We start from the raw sequence: 17,700 nt of genomic DNA, 5'->3' as shown, positions 1-17,700 counted from the left end.
AAGGCCACTATTTAAGCTTTCTACTTTTTCTTCTTGACTCCCCAAGAACTGTGTAAAGCTGATAAAGCTGAAGAACCAGAGATTCAAACTCATAAACTTACAGGGCCAGGAAGGTAATACAAATGAGGGACATGGGCGGGACATGACAAAGGCAACAGTGTTGTGAGATACTTGGGTTTGGTTCCTTTCTTTTTGCATGAGGATGCAACACAGTGATGAGGGCATGGTGAAATGAGAGCCTGTCCCCTCAAAGGGGACAGCACTGCTCCATCTCGGGTAATTATTTATGCACCAAGGAAATAAGGATTCTCTACTCTAGATCTTCCCATTTTTTCCAATGAAACCTAGAAATATAAACATAAAAGAGCTCTTGATTTTTAATTCTTTTAAAAAATTTATATATAAATTATATATATATATATATATATATATATAGAGAGAGAGAGAGAGAGAGAGAGAGAGAGAGAGTTTTAGATGGACACAATACCTTTATCTTATTAATTTTATGTGGTGCTGAGGATTGAACCCAGTGCTTCACATGTACGAGGTGAGTACTTTACCACTAAGCCACAACCCCAGCCCCAGATTTTTAATTCTTGACAACTGAATTAATTGTCAATTGTTTAATTGTAGGTCAATCCAAAAGAGGAACCCCAGGTTCTGACCTCTGGGCTGCAAGGACTGGGGCTGTGGAGTCACTGGTGAAGGGAGGGAGATAGGAGTCTAGGGAAAGCTGGAGAGCCAAGGCAGATGAGCTATCCCGAATCTGGTTCCCCTATGAACCCTGTGGGGATTGGGATGTCGCAAGTAAAGGACTAATGTGAGTGTGCCTGACCAACTTAAAAGGAGACCATCTGAAGCAAGGACAGTCCACAAGGTGATTACAATACTGCTGGGTTCACATTAATCTGAATTTTAGCAACCAAGTTTGTCTCTTTCACTTCTGCAAACTACAGATTATAATTTGGTCCTATTTTAATTTTGCATGGAAGATAATTCATCTAGGTATACAAGAGAGCAAATAAATTTTCTGAATGCTTTAATTTGTTTTTTTGGCACAAATATTTCCGCACCTGTCATGTAGCTCTTGCTAGAAAAACAAGAGCTGGTGATATGTTTGTTAATGACATTTTAAAAATTGTGCTTTGATATACAGAGGTAATAATGTACTTTTAGGTATGTTAATAATAAATTAAAGTTATAATAGTTGCCCTATTAAAGAAAATGAACGGATTAGTCTTAGCAAAACCAAAATAAACAAACAAAAAGAAAAAAACACATCCACAATTAGTTTGGAAGTAGGTAAGCTAAGCATATCAAAACTAGAAAAAAAATTATCTTCAGACAGCACTCAACTATATGCAATTTTTTGACAAATAACATTCAGTTACAGGATGTAATATCTTGCAAAGCACCTGACATATACAGGTTGACATGTACGTATACAGCATCTCTAATCCAAAAATCCAATCTGAAGTGCTCCAAAATCTAGAAATTCTTGAGTGTCAATATGATAACCCCAAGTGGAAAATTCTACACCATGAAACTGTTTCAAGTACAAAATTATCAAAAATATTATATGAAATTACCCCAGTCTAAGTGTATAAGGGGTATATGAACCATTAAAGAATTTTGTGTTCAGATTTGGAGTTCATCTCTAAGATATTCATTATGTATACACAAATATTACAAAATCTAAAAAAATCCAAAATCCAAACACTTCTGGTCCCAAGCATTTAAGATAAAGAATAATCAACCTACAGTAGATATTTGGCAACTAATTGTTGATTTTGTTACTTTTCAATAGTAATTTTCCTCAATAATAATTTCTTAACCCAGATAAAAATAGAAATTTGTACAAGTATTTTTTGTTTCTTGTAAAAATCTATTCTTCTACAGAAAATTAGTAGTAGTAGAGAGAAAAGAAAGTGTGAGAATATTCTAAAAAGTATTTCCAATCTATTTACTCAGGGAAGAACACCTGGCCCTCTGTCCCTGCTGACAATGGCACGGTCAGGATCCTGGCCTCCTTCTATTGCTCTATTTATTTTGGTTTCCCAGAGATTGGGTCTCAAACCTTGTGTGCCTGGCTCAGAAGGACAAGTCAGGCAGTATAATCGTTTCCCCTTTCAGAGCTGCAGAAAGGCTCTGGGCTATGGAACCAGCCTGGTTTCAGTGACTCCTCTGCCTGCAACTCCCTAGTCTCTGCCAACCCCAGAAGCCTGTTTACAAATGTGTACAGACAAGTACTTCTGGGTCCTTGTGCTTTGCAAAGCTCCTTTCTCCCAGTGGGATATTACTAGGACATAGGCAGGTTGGAGAGGCTATGGGACGCTTTGGAGGTAGAAAGATAGTCCAGAAAGGGGTACAGAAGGAGAGGGGTCCCTTTGGAGAACACCACAGCCCAAAGGCAGCCCTGAGCTGATTCCCATTAGGAACAAATAGTGGACTTTCTTCTTTGGTTCTTTGGCCCTTTTTAGATTCCCTACCTGTAGCTGGGATGGTTCAGGAAAGAAACTAGCCTCAGGTGTGGCTTTTCATTTCTTTCTAATCTAAACTTCGGCTTCCAGGCATCGCACTGTGGTTTTGGGCGGACTCTTGGGCTCCTCTGGATTTTTATCCGTTTTCTTTGATTCTTCATTAGGACTGCCCTCATCGGCCTTCTCCTCCTTCACTACTTTGGTTTCAATCATTTCCTTCTGCTGATTCTTGTTTGTAAAAGGGAAGGCCTTCACATACCTGTAAGTGTAAACATGAAGAGTAAGACTTCTTTGTAGCCCACATCATAATAGATAGTACTTTGCCTACAATGATGCATATTGGCCCAGTCCACCAGGTACCTTTATTTCATACTGATGTTAAGGCACGCCCAAATACATTAATACATCCCCACTAATGGAGTCATTTAAATCAGATGGTATGCTCACAGGTCCAGCTTTAGGCTGAACTCTCAACTCTTCCACCTAAAACAAGAACCCCAAAATCAATATAGCATAAAAATTTTCCCTAGATGTCAATCTTTCCTTTTTATTCCCTGGGGAAATAAAATTTTATTTTATAATATTATTTTGTAGTATTTTGTTTCAAAGGGACACCCATTGACTGGTATTTATAGCCTGGATGATATGCCTGTGCTGAAACAGTAGGAGAGATAAGGTGGTAGGGAGGAGAGGCCAGGTAAGGGAGAAAATTTATAGTATAAGAATAGTGCATCTCCATTTTTACCAATAAAGTGTCAATAACAACCCCGGAAAAACACAAGGGACGGATGTGACAAAGATGACAAGACCAGCAATGTGCCAACAACCTTACCTCTTGATGTAGCAAACTGCCAGACCAGCCGCAGCACCAAAGAAGAGGAGGGCAAGAACTAGCAGAGCCGTGGGAACACCTGGAGGAAACAGACGAGGCCTGTAGGTCCTTCGCTCTCACCTGCGCCTACTGTGCATTTCATGATGCAATGATAGGGACCGTGCAGTGCAGGAGAAGAGCTTTCTCTCTGGTCCTCACCAACTTCTTTGCTTCCTGCCTACAGACTCCTCAACCTTGCCTCTCAGACTCGATTCTATGCCATTGCAAAGCAAAAGGTAGAGTTCATTTCCTGTGGCCTTGTGACCCAAACTAGCTAACAAGTCTGCTTGACAAAGAGATGTCAGAAAAAAAGTAATAGGCAGTTAAGGAATTATTTTTGAACATATAATAATATGATAATTTATTTTTACCAATCTCGAGTTCTCATCAGTGCAACTCTTTCAGATGCATGATTTGTAGTTTAATCATTAGGGTTCTTTACAACTCTTAAGTTATATGCCCTTATGAAAACTGAATTTGTGTTCAGCTTTTATTTTTTATCTGGCAGGTACTAAGTGCCTACTCTGGAGCAGACTGAATTCTGTGCATTGTCTGTTCTACATAAACACACACAAGCACAGAACATAGACACAAAAAGCATTTACCTCCAAACCCAGCAGCTTCATTCTTGAATGCTGCTTCCCCTTTAATAGATGACTCTGTTTCTGTAGACATTGAACTAGTTTCCGTGACCACTTCCGTGATGCAAATCAATTTTTTCCTCCGCGGAGAAGAAGTGGTGGCTGGAGCAGGAGTAGTGGCAAGCACAGGTGTCGTGGAATAAGGGGATGATTCTGAGGAGGGGCTGTCACTGTCAGTGAACTCTGATGTGTGTGCTGCAGTTTCAGTGTCAAACATGGGGTCATCGGTGGTGATAATTTCTGGAACACATGAGTTGACCCAAATATCTGCCCAGAGAGGGAAAAATGAAACAAGAAGTAAGAATTGCAACAGCCTCCTAAACTGTTCTTCCTCTCTCTAGTCTTACTACCCGCCAAACTGCAGCAGAGAGGTCTCACCAAAATGCAAATCTAATCATATCACTTCCTTCCTTAGCATCCTGCAGAGTCTGCCTCTACTCCGCATGGCTTTGCTGCATGGTCTGGCCCTGCTCGCATTGTAAGATTGATCAGCTCAGCTTTTCTCTCGTGGCTCCTACCATACTGACATGCTTTCTCCCACAGCCTAGCCTCCCCCATGAGCTTCCTTCACCCTTAACTCATTAAGTTCAAGTTTTCAATTCTGTAAATATTCCAAAAAAATTGACACAGATGCAATAAAATAGGTGGCAAATCATGATGTAGAGCTTATATTTATTCTGTTATAATTATTACATAATAATGTGATTATGCTCATCTTATTATAATTGTATATTATGTACTGTACTTGAGTTTTTATAGGTGTTCTGCATGTGGGATGATGGGATGGAATGGGTTAAGGCTTTCTGCCTGCTCTTTATTTAGCTAACTCCTACCTGTCCTTCAGGTGTCAGGTTGACCTTGACTTTCTCAGGCAGACTTGGGGACAATATTGGGTCTATAGACGTTTATGTTCCTGCACCTCTGTCTACTTCTCTTGTCACAGTTCTCATTAAACTGATCCCTACTGGGCTGTGACCCTCCCCCCTGCAAGTAGGAACCCTGTTTTATTTGGTCATCATGGTGTGTCCCTGTGCCTGGCTCAATAAATATTTGATAAAGTAAAAAGGAAAAATGAAACGATGGAAGGAGTAGATGAGGAACCAAGATACACTTGTGATACAATTCAGGACAAAATCTGCTAAGACCAAATTTCTCTGTGCTCATTAAAAAAAAAAAAAAAAAAAAAAAAAAAAAACTAAACTAAAACTAAAAACCAAAATATAAAAAGGCAGGAGGGACTATGGGAAGCATGCACATTTATTTTTCAATCTGTTGAACATGGTAGAGAAGAAACTAATATTTGTTTGGTATCTTACTCTGAATTGACCGTGGTACTAGGTGTTTAAATAGGTAACTCATTTAACAATTTGACTAAACCCTTATTTATACAGGAGATTACTGAAGTTCTAAGAAATCGAATAACTTGCCCAAAGTCACACAGTTAGTAAATGGCAGAGTCATGCAACATATTATAATATCAATTTGCAACTGTTTTAAATCCCTGTTTATTTGCAGAAGTGGATGGCATCCTGAATGTTAGCTATGAGCAAAAAGTTATTCCATTAAGCTGATCTGCTTGAAAATTAAATGAATTGCCAATCAAGGTCATAAACACAACTGATAAAACATTTTTGACCACATATGCATGAAATCACATGCTATTTTTCTATTAGTTCTACTGAAAATACCTACCTCCATTCAAATAGACATCATAGAAAATGAAGTTTTGAATATCAAGGGGAAAACACTCAGCTCACCGGACTATGTTGGGTACTGATATTAAATACAAACAAGGCATGGTTCTTGCTTCTAGGACAGAGAAAGCATTTGGATAAGAAAAAGGGTGATCATCGAGGATTCAGAGAAGCATTTGGGCAGAGCATGGAGGATTAGTGTGTTCATAAAGAAAATATTTATGAAGTACCAACTCTGTGTCAGATCCTGCTCCAGGTGCTAAGGACATGATGCAAATGAAACCAAGTCCCTGTTCTTTAGGGGTGTCCAGTATACCAGAAGGATAGAGGTAATAAATAAGTGAACATAAGCCAGAATTTCAGAGGATGGTCAATGGTGTTAAGAAAATGAAACAGGGTGTGGATTCAATTGAGAAGGGTGGAGGAAGAGGGACAGATACTTTGGGTGAAGTGATAAGAGAAGGTCTCTTGGGGAGGTGGCACTTAAGCTGAGACCTGAATGATGAAAAGTGGCCAGTCATTGAAGATCTAGGGCAATAACATTCAATAAAGAGAACAGAAGGTACGAGAGCCAGAAATTGAATGAACTCACCCGTGTGGTGAATACGAAGGCCTGTAAGACTCAAAGAGAGCACAGCTCACCCCGTATCAAAGGCAGAATCGGATATCCCAGTCAACAGGAGTAGCGTGATCCAAGAATCCAGAAGTTAGAGAGTATAGTCATGTTAGACAAATGACAAGGAGTACATGGTGTGTGTGGAAGAGGTTGGGAACATGATAGACCATGAGCAGCTTATAAGACTGGGAATATAGGTGGGGCCATGGTATCAAGAGTCATAATTATCATGTTGAAGAATTTGGACTTTATTCTGTAGAGAGGGAATTTTCAACTGGGGTTCTTAAACCTCCTACATTTCACAGAGGTTCTCATATATGTCCACTTTTATGTGTAAAAGATCTCACAATTTACATTCTCAAATGGGAAGTCATCCAAGCCTGTGAGCAGAGGAGGAACACAGTTACCAGTGGAAGTGTGTGGAGGATGAAATGCAGAGGGAGAGAGCACAATCCAGGGGAAAAGGAGGAGGTTATTGCAATTGCACAGAAAGAGGAGAATCTAGAAACACCTGGAATCCCGAAGACCTTAGGAAGCAGCCCAAATATCCATCAATGGAAGAGTGGTTGAATGAACAAGCTATGCTATAACCACCCAGTGGAGTACTATGTAGCTGTTAAAATGAGAAATATCTCTATGAACAGATATAAAGTAATTTCTAGAATTTAGGTGAAAAAAGCCATGTGAAGAATAGTATACGCAGTATGTTAGTTTTTTTGTAAGAAAGAAAGGGGAAACGAAACACACACACAACACACACACACAAACACACACACACACACACCTCCCTTTATACACAAAATCAGGGATAAACCAGAAACAAAAATGGTGAGTGGAAACAGTATAGAAAGGTTAGGAGGAAGACTTCTCTCATCATACTTTTAAAAAAAGCATATTTTGGACCATCGAACCATGTAAATGTTTTATCTATTTTAAAAAATAGGGAAATAGTCGAATCCTAATTCATCACAAACAGAAGCAAGTGAACTCACCTTATTTAAAAATGATATTACAACTTCATAGAATAGTGACTTTTTTTCCACGTCACTTTTGTACATAATTCCCTGACTACATCCTTGCAAGGATATCTTCTAAGGACTAAAAGGTTTGCATAGAAATCTTAAATTCCACTTAGTAGGTTTGTTATTCCTATTGCTATTGGTTTTATAATTTTGAAACTTGTAGGATAAGAAAATATATAGTTTACTGGGAACTAAGATTTTTTTTCAACATAGAAAAAAGATACAAATATTTAAAAAGTAAACTAAGAAATAATAAGTTATTAAATTTATTATATTGATAGATGGAACTATCAATATAAACTTATAATTTATATATGTATATATAAAATTATGACTTTGTATATATGTGTATATATATTCATGTGTATGTGTGTGTGTGTGTGTGTGTGTGTGTGTGTGTGTGTGCGTGTGCATTCCTAGCTACTCATTCAAAAAGGACAAAGAAGCAATGAAAACTCCAGTAGTAATTAGAAAAATTTGTATGCAGATCTTGGTTTCTAATTAACATTCTCCACTAAAAAGAACTAGGGCTTTTTGTAAAAATGAGTAACTATTCCCACATTTGAGACAGAGAAAGTACAAAGTGAGCCTGGGATATATTATAGTGTTAGGGAGCAAGGAATTACTCAGAAAATAATTTGATAAGCTCGGTGCAGTGGCACATGTTTGTAATCCCAGTGACTCAGGAAGTTGAGGCAGGAGGATTGCAAGTGTGAGGTCAGCCTGGGCAACTTAGTGAGACCCTGTTTCAAAATAAAAAAGCCTGGGGATGTAGCTCAGAGATGGAGCACCTCTGAGTTCAATCCCCAGTATAGTAAAATAAATAAACAAATTAATTAATTAATTAAAATATATTAGAAAATAAATAGGATAAAGGAAAAATAGTAAGCTAGAAAGTGCTCACACCTGCCAAAATTGGGACAATTTGAGCCTCCAAAAGAATAAAATATAATAATTGTAAGACTGACTATAACATTGAAAACATTATGAATAAGTAATACGTCATGTGTCATGGTAGTATAAGCTGGAGAAAGAAAGTATGTATTTGTAAGTGTTGGTGTGTGTGAGAAAGTTCTTAATCTTAGGGAGTTTTCCTTCTCCTTCTCTGTGTGTATGCTACTGGGGATTCAATCAAGGCATGCTTTACCATTGAGCTATGTTCCTAGCCCTTTTTTAAAAAATTTAAGCCAGGTTCTCACTATGCTGCCCAGGCTGATTTTGAACTTGGAATCCTCCTTGCCTCAGTCTGCTGAGTAGCTGGGATTATAGGCATGCGTCATCATACCCAGTGTGATTCTTCTTTATCAAAGATGGCAGCTAATAAATGTAGAAGGAAGGATAGATTTAGAAATATCACCATTTTTCACCCCCTACCTAATAACTGATTTCAGCAAAGCTCATCAATGATTGGTTAAACTGGTAGGTGAAAGGCACTTTGTGGTCCAACTATTTTCATGATGCAAAAATACTACATTATAGTTTACCTACTAATTGCAAAAGAGAAGACATATCATTATAATTTTATTAGAGGGAACCAGCTGTCACCATCTTAATTAAATGATCAAAGCATAATTACATTAAGTGCCTTTTGTTGTGATGCAATCCAAAATGCACAATATCATAATATCATCTATAAAATATGTTTGCCAAAAATATTGAACATGAGTCTAATGGAGCCTCTTCCCTTAACTTACAGTATGCAGGAAACACAGGGGATGAGAGTACAAGTTAAAGGAAACCACAAGTAAATAGATCCAAGTCGGAGGGCTGGGTATCACATCGTCTCGTTGACAGCTGGCAGGAAGGTGAGGCAGTTAAAAAGGCAAGGCCAAGGGCATGGGCTGGTTATGAGATAAGCAGGAATGTCAATCATCAATTTCCTAGACAACCATGACAGGCCAAAGAGGCAGAGTAGAGAAGGAGGGTGATGAAGAAATGTTAGAGAGGCCCTGTGCTCCAGCTGGCCTCTGCCACTAACTATAGATTTGTGCTAGCTTTGTCCCCATTCTGAACCATTGTCATTTCATCCATAAAGTGAAGGAACTGGGGCTGGGGAGATAGCTCAGTCGTAGAGTGCGTGCTTGTAAGCATAAGGCCCTGGGTTCGATCCCCAGCACCGGAAAAAAAAAAAAAAAGTGAAAGAACTAGACAAGATTCCCTGAGGGCTTTTTCAGGTTCAAGAACTGCTGTCTTCCTCCTGTCTTTCTGGGTTTTTGCTAATGTTGATTGGCCAATGTTTATCTTGTGGATCTTAGGGAATGAATTTAGAATCTATCTTGTATGGGTCCACCAGCACCTAATCTTAAAGTCAAACATATGAGTATGTGTGAAAAGTAATGAGTCAGACAGTGGTTCCTAGGACAATTAAGAGTGAGTAGGAATTTAAAGAAAAAACTCTCTGAGAAATTCTTAGGTAAACTACTTGGAATTCAATTTCTTCTGCCATAAAATGGAGATTGTGTTTGTTCTTAAAAATGTCAAATGTAGCATCTGCATTTCCTCTCCTCTTAAGGTATAGTGGAAAGAGCAAGGTGTCAGAATTAGACCTGAGTTGGAACCTTTGTAGGGGTGAGACTGCTATGGTTTGAATGTGGTTTGAGCTTATCCTCAAAGGTTCATGTGCCGGAAGCTTGGTCTTCAGTGTGTTGATGTTAAGAGGTGGTGGGGACTTTAAGAGGTGGAGCCTAGTGGGAGGTCATTGAAGGTGCTTCCTTCTAAAGGAATCAGTTACATTTCCCTGGGACCCTGGTCAGAGAGGGTAGCCATCCTGAATCACGGCCCTGGCTTGCAGTCTGTCATGTTGATCGCTCTCACACAGGCATTTCCACCGCTGGGATGCCATTCTCTACAAAGCATTCCAGAGCTGAGCTGATGCTGGCGCCATGGTCCTTGAATCTACAGAACTGTGAGCTAAATAAGCCTCCTTTCTTTATAAATTACTCAGCCTCAGGTATTTCATTATAGTAATGGAAAATGACTAATACAGAGACTTTAGATGTGTTTTTTACATCCTGCAAGTTGAATTTCTGTATTTGTACTGGGGGTGATAAAGCGTATGCACAGTGGTAGCTGTGGAGGTTCAGGGACAACTAACCTGCATAGCTCTGTCCACATACCTGTGTATTTGTTCCTTCCCTTCTTCCTGTTTATCTTTAGGAGCAGGGGTGGTGGAGATGCCTCCTGGGACGCCCTCTCTTGGGCTGCCTTTCAATCATATTTTCCCTAACTTTTGCCTCTGGGGGGCACACTGTCCCATTAGCCCGTCAGAGACAGTTTTGGGAAAACTGGATGATCATTGCCATGGCTGCTTCTACTGCTGCTCAGGGTTACTCTTCCCAAACAGGCCACAGAGCTGGAGATACCAGAAAGGACGTGCCATGTGGAGAGCTGCAGGGTGGACTCACCAGATGAGTGTAACAATAGGCCCTGAACGTTTGGCTAACTGGAGCGCTCCATCTCAGGACGCCTATGCCATTCTTTCCACACTTGGGGTTCGGGAGAATCCGAGGGAGGACAGTGTACCCTTCTTCAACCCATCCATAACTGTAAAGAACACACTCATTGAATGGACAAGGATTAGAAAGCACCGTTCTAGTGCTGCATAAGAACATGGCGTCAAAGGAGCTCCAGCAGCGTAGTGAATCCAGTCGCTCCTCACCTGCAAGTCTCAAAGCCAGACTTCCATGCTGCTTCCACCTGGTCTTTGCTGGCCAGAGTTAGTCCAGTAGCCTGCAGGCCTCTTGGCTTCTGTGAAGTCATCTGCCGGTGTACCTTTTTTGTTCACAAGGGTGGACCCCCAGAATTCGCATGGCAGTGAGATGGAAAAGCTCTGCAGAGAAATCACAGAGGTGCTCAGTTTATTGCCTTTGCCACAACCTTAGGCTCTCCTCCTCTCCGAGAATTGTTGTAGTGTGGGAGTGAGATCTGGTGTCTGGGATTGAATTTAGAAATAACAGGACACAGGCCAGGAATTTCCTACAAGGACAGCCTGTTGGGTTAGATGGATACTTGCTCTGGTCCAACATGCAAATTTCACCAGATCCAAGTCCATCCTATCTTCTCTATTAAGGAACCTTGTTCATTGCCTGGGGCCTTTAGCTGCTAGTTCCTGGGGTATGGTCTAGGTGATACAGCTGCTGCCAACCTTTTTGGAGTCTATAAAATGAAGCATCTGAGACTTTGGAAGACAGAATTCAGGCCTTGGGTTAGTAGAATAGTTATTAATGTTAGCAACACTCCCAATCAATAGTGGAGTGGGGACCCTGCTATTTCTGAAATGAACTGAAAATGTTGCATTCATTTTAACAGAATGTGGGCTCCCTCAGTTTCAGGTCTTCTCTGACCATAGGGGGGCAGGCTTACTCAGAAGTTCCTGGAGTTCCTGCGTAGTATATCGTGCATGGCAGAGAAACTAAATGAAGGAAAGAGAATCTTAGAGTCAGACCTAGGCTCAGACCTAACCTATGCTGCTTGCTAGCTCTGTCACTTCAGGCTAGTTACTGTCTTTGAGCTTCAGTTTCCTTATTTATATGAACAGTATCTACTGCATAGGATAGTGAGAATTAAGAGAATGAAGTGTAATAAAAATGTTTAGCATAGTGCCAACCATATAGTACGTACTGAAACATGTCACCATTATGTTTACCGTCAAAGCATTTTGGTTTTAGTCTGCTAATGATTGATCTTCCTGAGGCAGCTGAAGCAGTTGATCTGTTAAGATGTAGCTAATATTTTTAACCCAAAATCTAATGGACTTGTGAGCTCATTTGACCCCTCCCCTCTGGTTCTGGGATTTATAGACTATATAAAATGCCATGTTGCATTATATTCAAGTACATTATTCCTGTTGGGATTCATCTGTGAAAATCCATCAAGAGCATTTCAATCTCCCAAGTAACTGCTTGTACAGAGCTCTGTGTAGTGGGTGCAAAAATGCCTTGATCACTTTCTGGGTTAGTATTTGAAGGCAGTTTCTTCTTGCAAATGTAGAAGGTGCATCACTAAGGTCCTTTTGTGATCTTGCTGTGTTCTGAAGCAGGAGCTAGAGGAAGGGATGTGTATTTGCAGATGGGCTTGTTTGCATCCAGACTTTGCTGTCACCAGAGACCAGAGAGTCAATAGCCCAGTACCAATGTTGTGCCTGGGGCAAAAGAGCCAACTATGACTGTACACACTAATATTCACACCTATGCCAATGCTTATATCAACACTAAAATCAATAGTAATTCCCATACCTACCATCCATTGACGTTACTCTGTGCCAAACCCTGCCTCTTTTAAGAGAAAACTTAAAACTTGCTCAGGGAGAGTATCTTTTCTAAACCCAAAACCATACAGAAACTTGGTGCAGATTAGGGTCACAAACTCAGTTTTGCCTGACTCTGAAATTCCAGTTCTCTACTGTAACACTGTTCTGCCTTCCACTTTATTGCTGGGAGTTTGACAGCCAAACACACACACACATATAGTTGTCCACTTGTCCTTGAATTTGGCTCCTTTGGCTTCTAAGCTTGCTTTTGCTCAGACCTCTTATGGTTCCTTCTTTGGAAATTGACTGCAGAGAGTCTTTGTTACACTATAAAGTGGTCTTGCTACAATTTAGAGAAGTGCTATTATTTAGAGTCATGATAGACCTATTCTGTGCATATAGATCTGGCTTTAGATATTTTTTTCTGTTGTTAACTGTCCTTAGGGCCTTGGGCAAGTTAGTGTTGCTGTCTGTAAAATGGAGATGGCTACAGTGTCCCAGGATTTTTATTTGGAATTAAATGAGAGAGTTTATACCTAGCAGAGACTGGATTCATAGAAAGCAATCAACAAATATTAAGCAATTTCATGCTTTCTTATTTCATTTAGAGATAGAAATAGGGAGGTGGAATCTAAGGGGCACTCCGTAACCTCTCCCTTAAGATTTCTTAGGAAACAGCCAAAATGTACCTGGGAATCAGAGCTGATTTCAACCCCAAGTTCTAGCATTTACCTCCTGCATAGCATTGGGCAAGTCATTTGGCATCACTGAGCCTGTTTATTCATTCATAAAATTTGTTCTTGAGAGGATTAAATGAATCCTTATCTATATATTCTTACCCAAAGCCAAATCTCTACAAATGAGCCTTCAGAAAAGTTCCTATCCCGTCCACTCACCTTCATCACCCCCTGGTTCCACAGTTGTGGTTAAGGTACTTTCAGCTGTTTCCAAAAAGTTAATTTCCTTAGAAAAATTTGCCATTATTGAGGATGGTGCACAGAGTGCAATGGAGTTATTATCAAAGCATGAATTCCAAAACAGTTTGAATAATGGCAGCAATGTGGGAAAAAGTGAAGAGTCTCCCTAGGGTGGTTTCAGAAAGGACCAAGCTTATTAAAAGTAACATTTCTGCTGGACACAATGGCACAGGCTTGTAATCCCAGCAACTTGGGAGGCTGAGGCAGGAAGATCCAAGGTCAAGGTCAGCCTAGGCTACTTAGTGAGATTCTGTCTCAAAATAAAAAATAAAAAGGTCTGGGGATGTGGCTCAGTGGTAAAGCAACTCTGGGTTCAATACCCAGCACAACACAAAAAGATCCCAAAACAGTTCTGATATTTGGGGAAAAAAAATAGCAATCATGTAACTCTAAATTCCCTTATAAAATTAAAATACATATATGAGTGAATTCCAAATGACTTTTACTGTTATATTCTATGTCTTAGGGCATCTTCCAATAGAGGAAAAAACTATTTCCCTTTATAAAAGTGCTCAGATTTCATTTGCCCAGAGCTATAATAAGTGGTTTGTGGTAACATTTTTTTTTCTTGCCTATAGTACAGATTGAAATTTCCATTTAGACATCTCAAAAGCCCAGAAATCACTTTAAATCATTCCCTTTGGTAGGGAATTGATGATGAATTGTCAAACTTTACAATTTCACAGTTTTTTTTTTCAGTAAATTACAGCATATTAAATTCAATGCATAGTAAAAACATAATATTTCATTTACTGCATAATATACTTGAAATTAAAAATAGTTATGTCAACACTTCTAAAAATATAAAATAGGACAGTATTTAGTGACATTTATCCATTTTTTAGTAATCGCTTCAAATTTTTCAGTCATAGTTTGCTTCTTGAATGAAATACTTTTAAGAACAAATTATTCTCCTCAATGCTTGATTTAAACATATTATTATTAAAATATTCCATAACCAAAAAAAAAATTCAAAGTGATTTAAAGGTAAACATAGATCATGTTGGTGAAGTTGACAATATGGTGAGAACACTTCTGGCTGAGCAATCCTACCAATTAGATCTTTGTTGACCCTGAGTGTTGTCCACATTCCCAGAGTCCTTAGTCAAGAGCATAGAGGGCTTAGGACAGCTTCCAAGACCTGCCTCGCCTCTGTTTGGAAATCTAGTAAGAAACCTACCTTGTACTTGGACAGAGCCTTGGACCAGAACCTCAAGGTCCAGATGAGGCAAGAAGGAACACCAGGCTGAAGCACTTGGCCATTGTGCAAACCCCTCAGAGCCAGGTAAGCGCTGCAGATGGCCACTGGCAGTAAGGAAGGCAGAAGCTCAATCACCAGGCTGGATGGAGAGTTCTGGAAATATGTTGAGGCCCCTGCTCCTCTTCATAACTGAGACATCCGGATTTCCCTGCTTTCAAGCTCCTGACTTGTCAAGGCCACTGGGGGAAATGAGTGACGTCCTTTGAACGCCCAGGCTGTATTTTGTGGATGGCTTTCTGGAAAATTTAGCTAATGCTGACTCAGAAAACACACAAATGAGGAAGGCAGATAGCACAGGGTGAACTACCAAAGTTTTTCCTAATTCCCATGTTCCCTGCCACTTGCCCTCCCCCACAGCTCCGTTCTCACACCATTCATTGTTATTGCTGTGGAGCCCATTCATCCACATACTCCTAGGAATGTGTCTGTCAAAAGGAGATTGAGCGTGGGTGTGCTTCTTTCCTTTTGGTGATTTTCCCCCTCAGCAGAAAATAATGCCTTATAATGTGTGGGGAAAACAATGAAAGTAAATGCCCACTTACATACCATGCCTTTCTTTGAGACTTCTTTTGTATACAGGAAATCTCAACACCACTACAGGGGATTCCTTTCTCAAAGAAATCAGACACACATAAAAATCCACATCTATGAAACACAACTAGGGGGCAATTTACAAAGTTAGTCATTTTACACTTTACAAAAGAATTTTCGACTTAATAGTAATCACCACAGGCAGTTCTTTATATAACTTTCCCTATAATAACTTCTTTTATAGTCTGATGGACCAAATTTCAATTCAGACCCTACCTGAATGTAAGTGAGTATATGTACTTGATGGTTTCCCAGCTGTGTTTTCAGGGGTTTGCCTTCCACGGCAATTATGAGGTTCTGGTTTGCAAGCAATGCCTTGAGCAAAGGTTTATAACTTTTCTTCAAAATGAATGTCTTTTATATGAAGTGCATGGATGACAAGTTCTTTTCTATAGAAGCAGTATTGATCATAAAGTTAGATATCTGTGCAGAAAAAAAAAACAAAAACAAAAAACAAACAACCCAGTAATGAAAAGAGAATCTGTTCTGCACAAGCTTCCAAGAGACCAGGGAAATCTCCCCTAAATATCTCCAATATAAACTCATTCCTCAGCTGAGCACAAGTCCTAGGCTCCTAGTACCTAAAAAGCAAATGTGCCTCTCATTGCAGTGGCAGGTAGACAGAGAGGAAGAGAGAAAATCATGTCTTAACATTTAGCACTGTGCCTAAAAGATAGCTAGTTTTTAAGAATTTTTAAATTGTTATGAAAAGGAAAAAGGAAAGAAAATAGTAAGGAGAAAAAAATGAATCATGCAGGGTAGGCATAGGAGAAATAGCTTGTGAGAAATGAGAAGACACTTGATTTTCGCCCCACATTTTTTATTTGTGCATTATAATGCACTATGCACTATAGTTGTATATAATGATGAGATTTGTTGTTACACGTTAGTATGTGCATGCAATATAACAATGTAATTTGGCCAGTATCACTCTGCAGTATTTCCTTCTTTCCTTCCCTCCCTCTGCCCACCCCCATTCCTTTCCTCTACTGATCTCTTTGATTTTCATGAGACCCTCCCCACCCCACCTTTCTTTTCCTTCTTCCTCTCTAACTTCCTCATATGAGAGAAAACATATGACCCTTAACCTTCTGAGTTTGACTTATTTTGTTTAACATAATGCTCTCAAGTTCTGTCCAATTTCCTGCAAATCACATAATTTTATTTTCATTTTTGGCTGAATAAAACTCTGTTTTGTGTATATATATTACATTTTCTTGATCCATTCATCTGTTGATAGACACCAAGGCTGGTTCCATAGTTTGGTTTTTGGAAGATACTTGATTTTTGAAACAAATGTCCAGAAAGAGGATTGTTGAATAATTATTGAATAAAGGGAGTCTGCATAATTGTGCTTGATCATCAGGTTCTGAGAGAGGAAAAAAGAGAAAAAAAAGTTAAGCTGCCATTGGAAAGTGAATGGAAATTCTTGGTTGCTTGCTTCCTCTCTTGTTAAGTGAGAATATGTTCAGCCTGTTTCTAGGTCTCCCACCTATGGTTAAGTTCTGAAAGAACTTGTTGCCAAAAGCTAAAAAGCTCAAGTGGAGAGCCATAAAGAAAAGAATCTAGTGCAGAATCTCTCTTCACCATTTTGAGAGTGTTTAGGATAAGGAAAAAGAACCAGCAGCACCACGTCTGCTTCTAAGTAGTAGTTCACACTATCATCAAGGAGAAGTAATAATTAAAGAAAAAAGATGCACAATTAGATGTGCAAAAAAAAGAAAATGAAGAGGATAGCCATTAAGTTTCAAAGGAGAGCAGGAAATATGGAATATCCAAACCAGTTTTCTTATTTTCTTCATGTGGAAAATAAGAGTAAAAGTTCATAGGTCACCAGATCACAAAGTGCTACAACTGGGCCTGATAAGGAAGACTGAATCCATCTCAGAGGTCATGAACTTTGAACCAGATAGGACCTTGGATTACCTATTTAATCCAACACATGCAAATACAAATTTAAGCAGAACAGAAAATTTGAAATGTGGCACAAAGAAAGGAAATAAGGTATAATCCAGAGTACTGGACTGAGGGTAATATCTTAATTTTAGTTTTAAATTCAAATGCTAATAATGTGTGTAACCTTGAGCAAGTCAATAACTTTTCTCTGGGCCTCAGCTTTATCATCTGTCAAAGAACGAAACCTAAATTCTATAAACTTGAAAATAACATAGCAATATAATTCCATGGTACCTAACATTACAAGGATCATTTATTATCCAGGCACAGTGTTACACATCTATAATCTCTGTAATTGACTCAGGAGGCTGAGGCAGGATGATCACAAGTTCAAAGCCAGCTT

At 39.3% G+C, this 17,700-nt stretch overlaps 1 protein-coding gene across 1 annotated transcript; it reads right to left on the bottom strand.

The window, feature by feature from the left end:
- Positions 1–1,022: 1,022 nt before the first annotated feature.
- Positions 1,023–15,011, bottom strand: Lyve1 (lymphatic vessel endothelial hyaluronan receptor 1). Its single transcript, XM_047519269.1, is given in 9 exon segments — positions 1,023–2,739; positions 3,313–3,391; positions 3,957–4,264; positions 10,733–10,867; positions 10,983–11,063; positions 11,065–11,151; positions 12,734–12,741; positions 14,737–14,773; positions 14,775–15,011. Coding segments are annotated over 9 exon segments (960 nt in total). The 5' UTR covers positions 14,813–15,011; the 3' UTR covers positions 1,023–2,552.
- Positions 15,012–17,700: the final 2,689 nt, after the last annotated feature.

This window comes from Sciurus carolinensis, chromosome 11 (assembly GCF_902686445.1).
Source record: "Sciurus carolinensis chromosome 11, mSciCar1.2, whole genome shotgun sequence".
NCBI classification, from domain to species: Eukaryota; Metazoa; Chordata; class Mammalia; order Rodentia; family Sciuridae; genus Sciurus; species Sciurus carolinensis.
The sequence above is the reverse complement of the archived record's forward strand: the minus strand, read 5'-3'. Positions and strand labels throughout refer to the sequence as shown.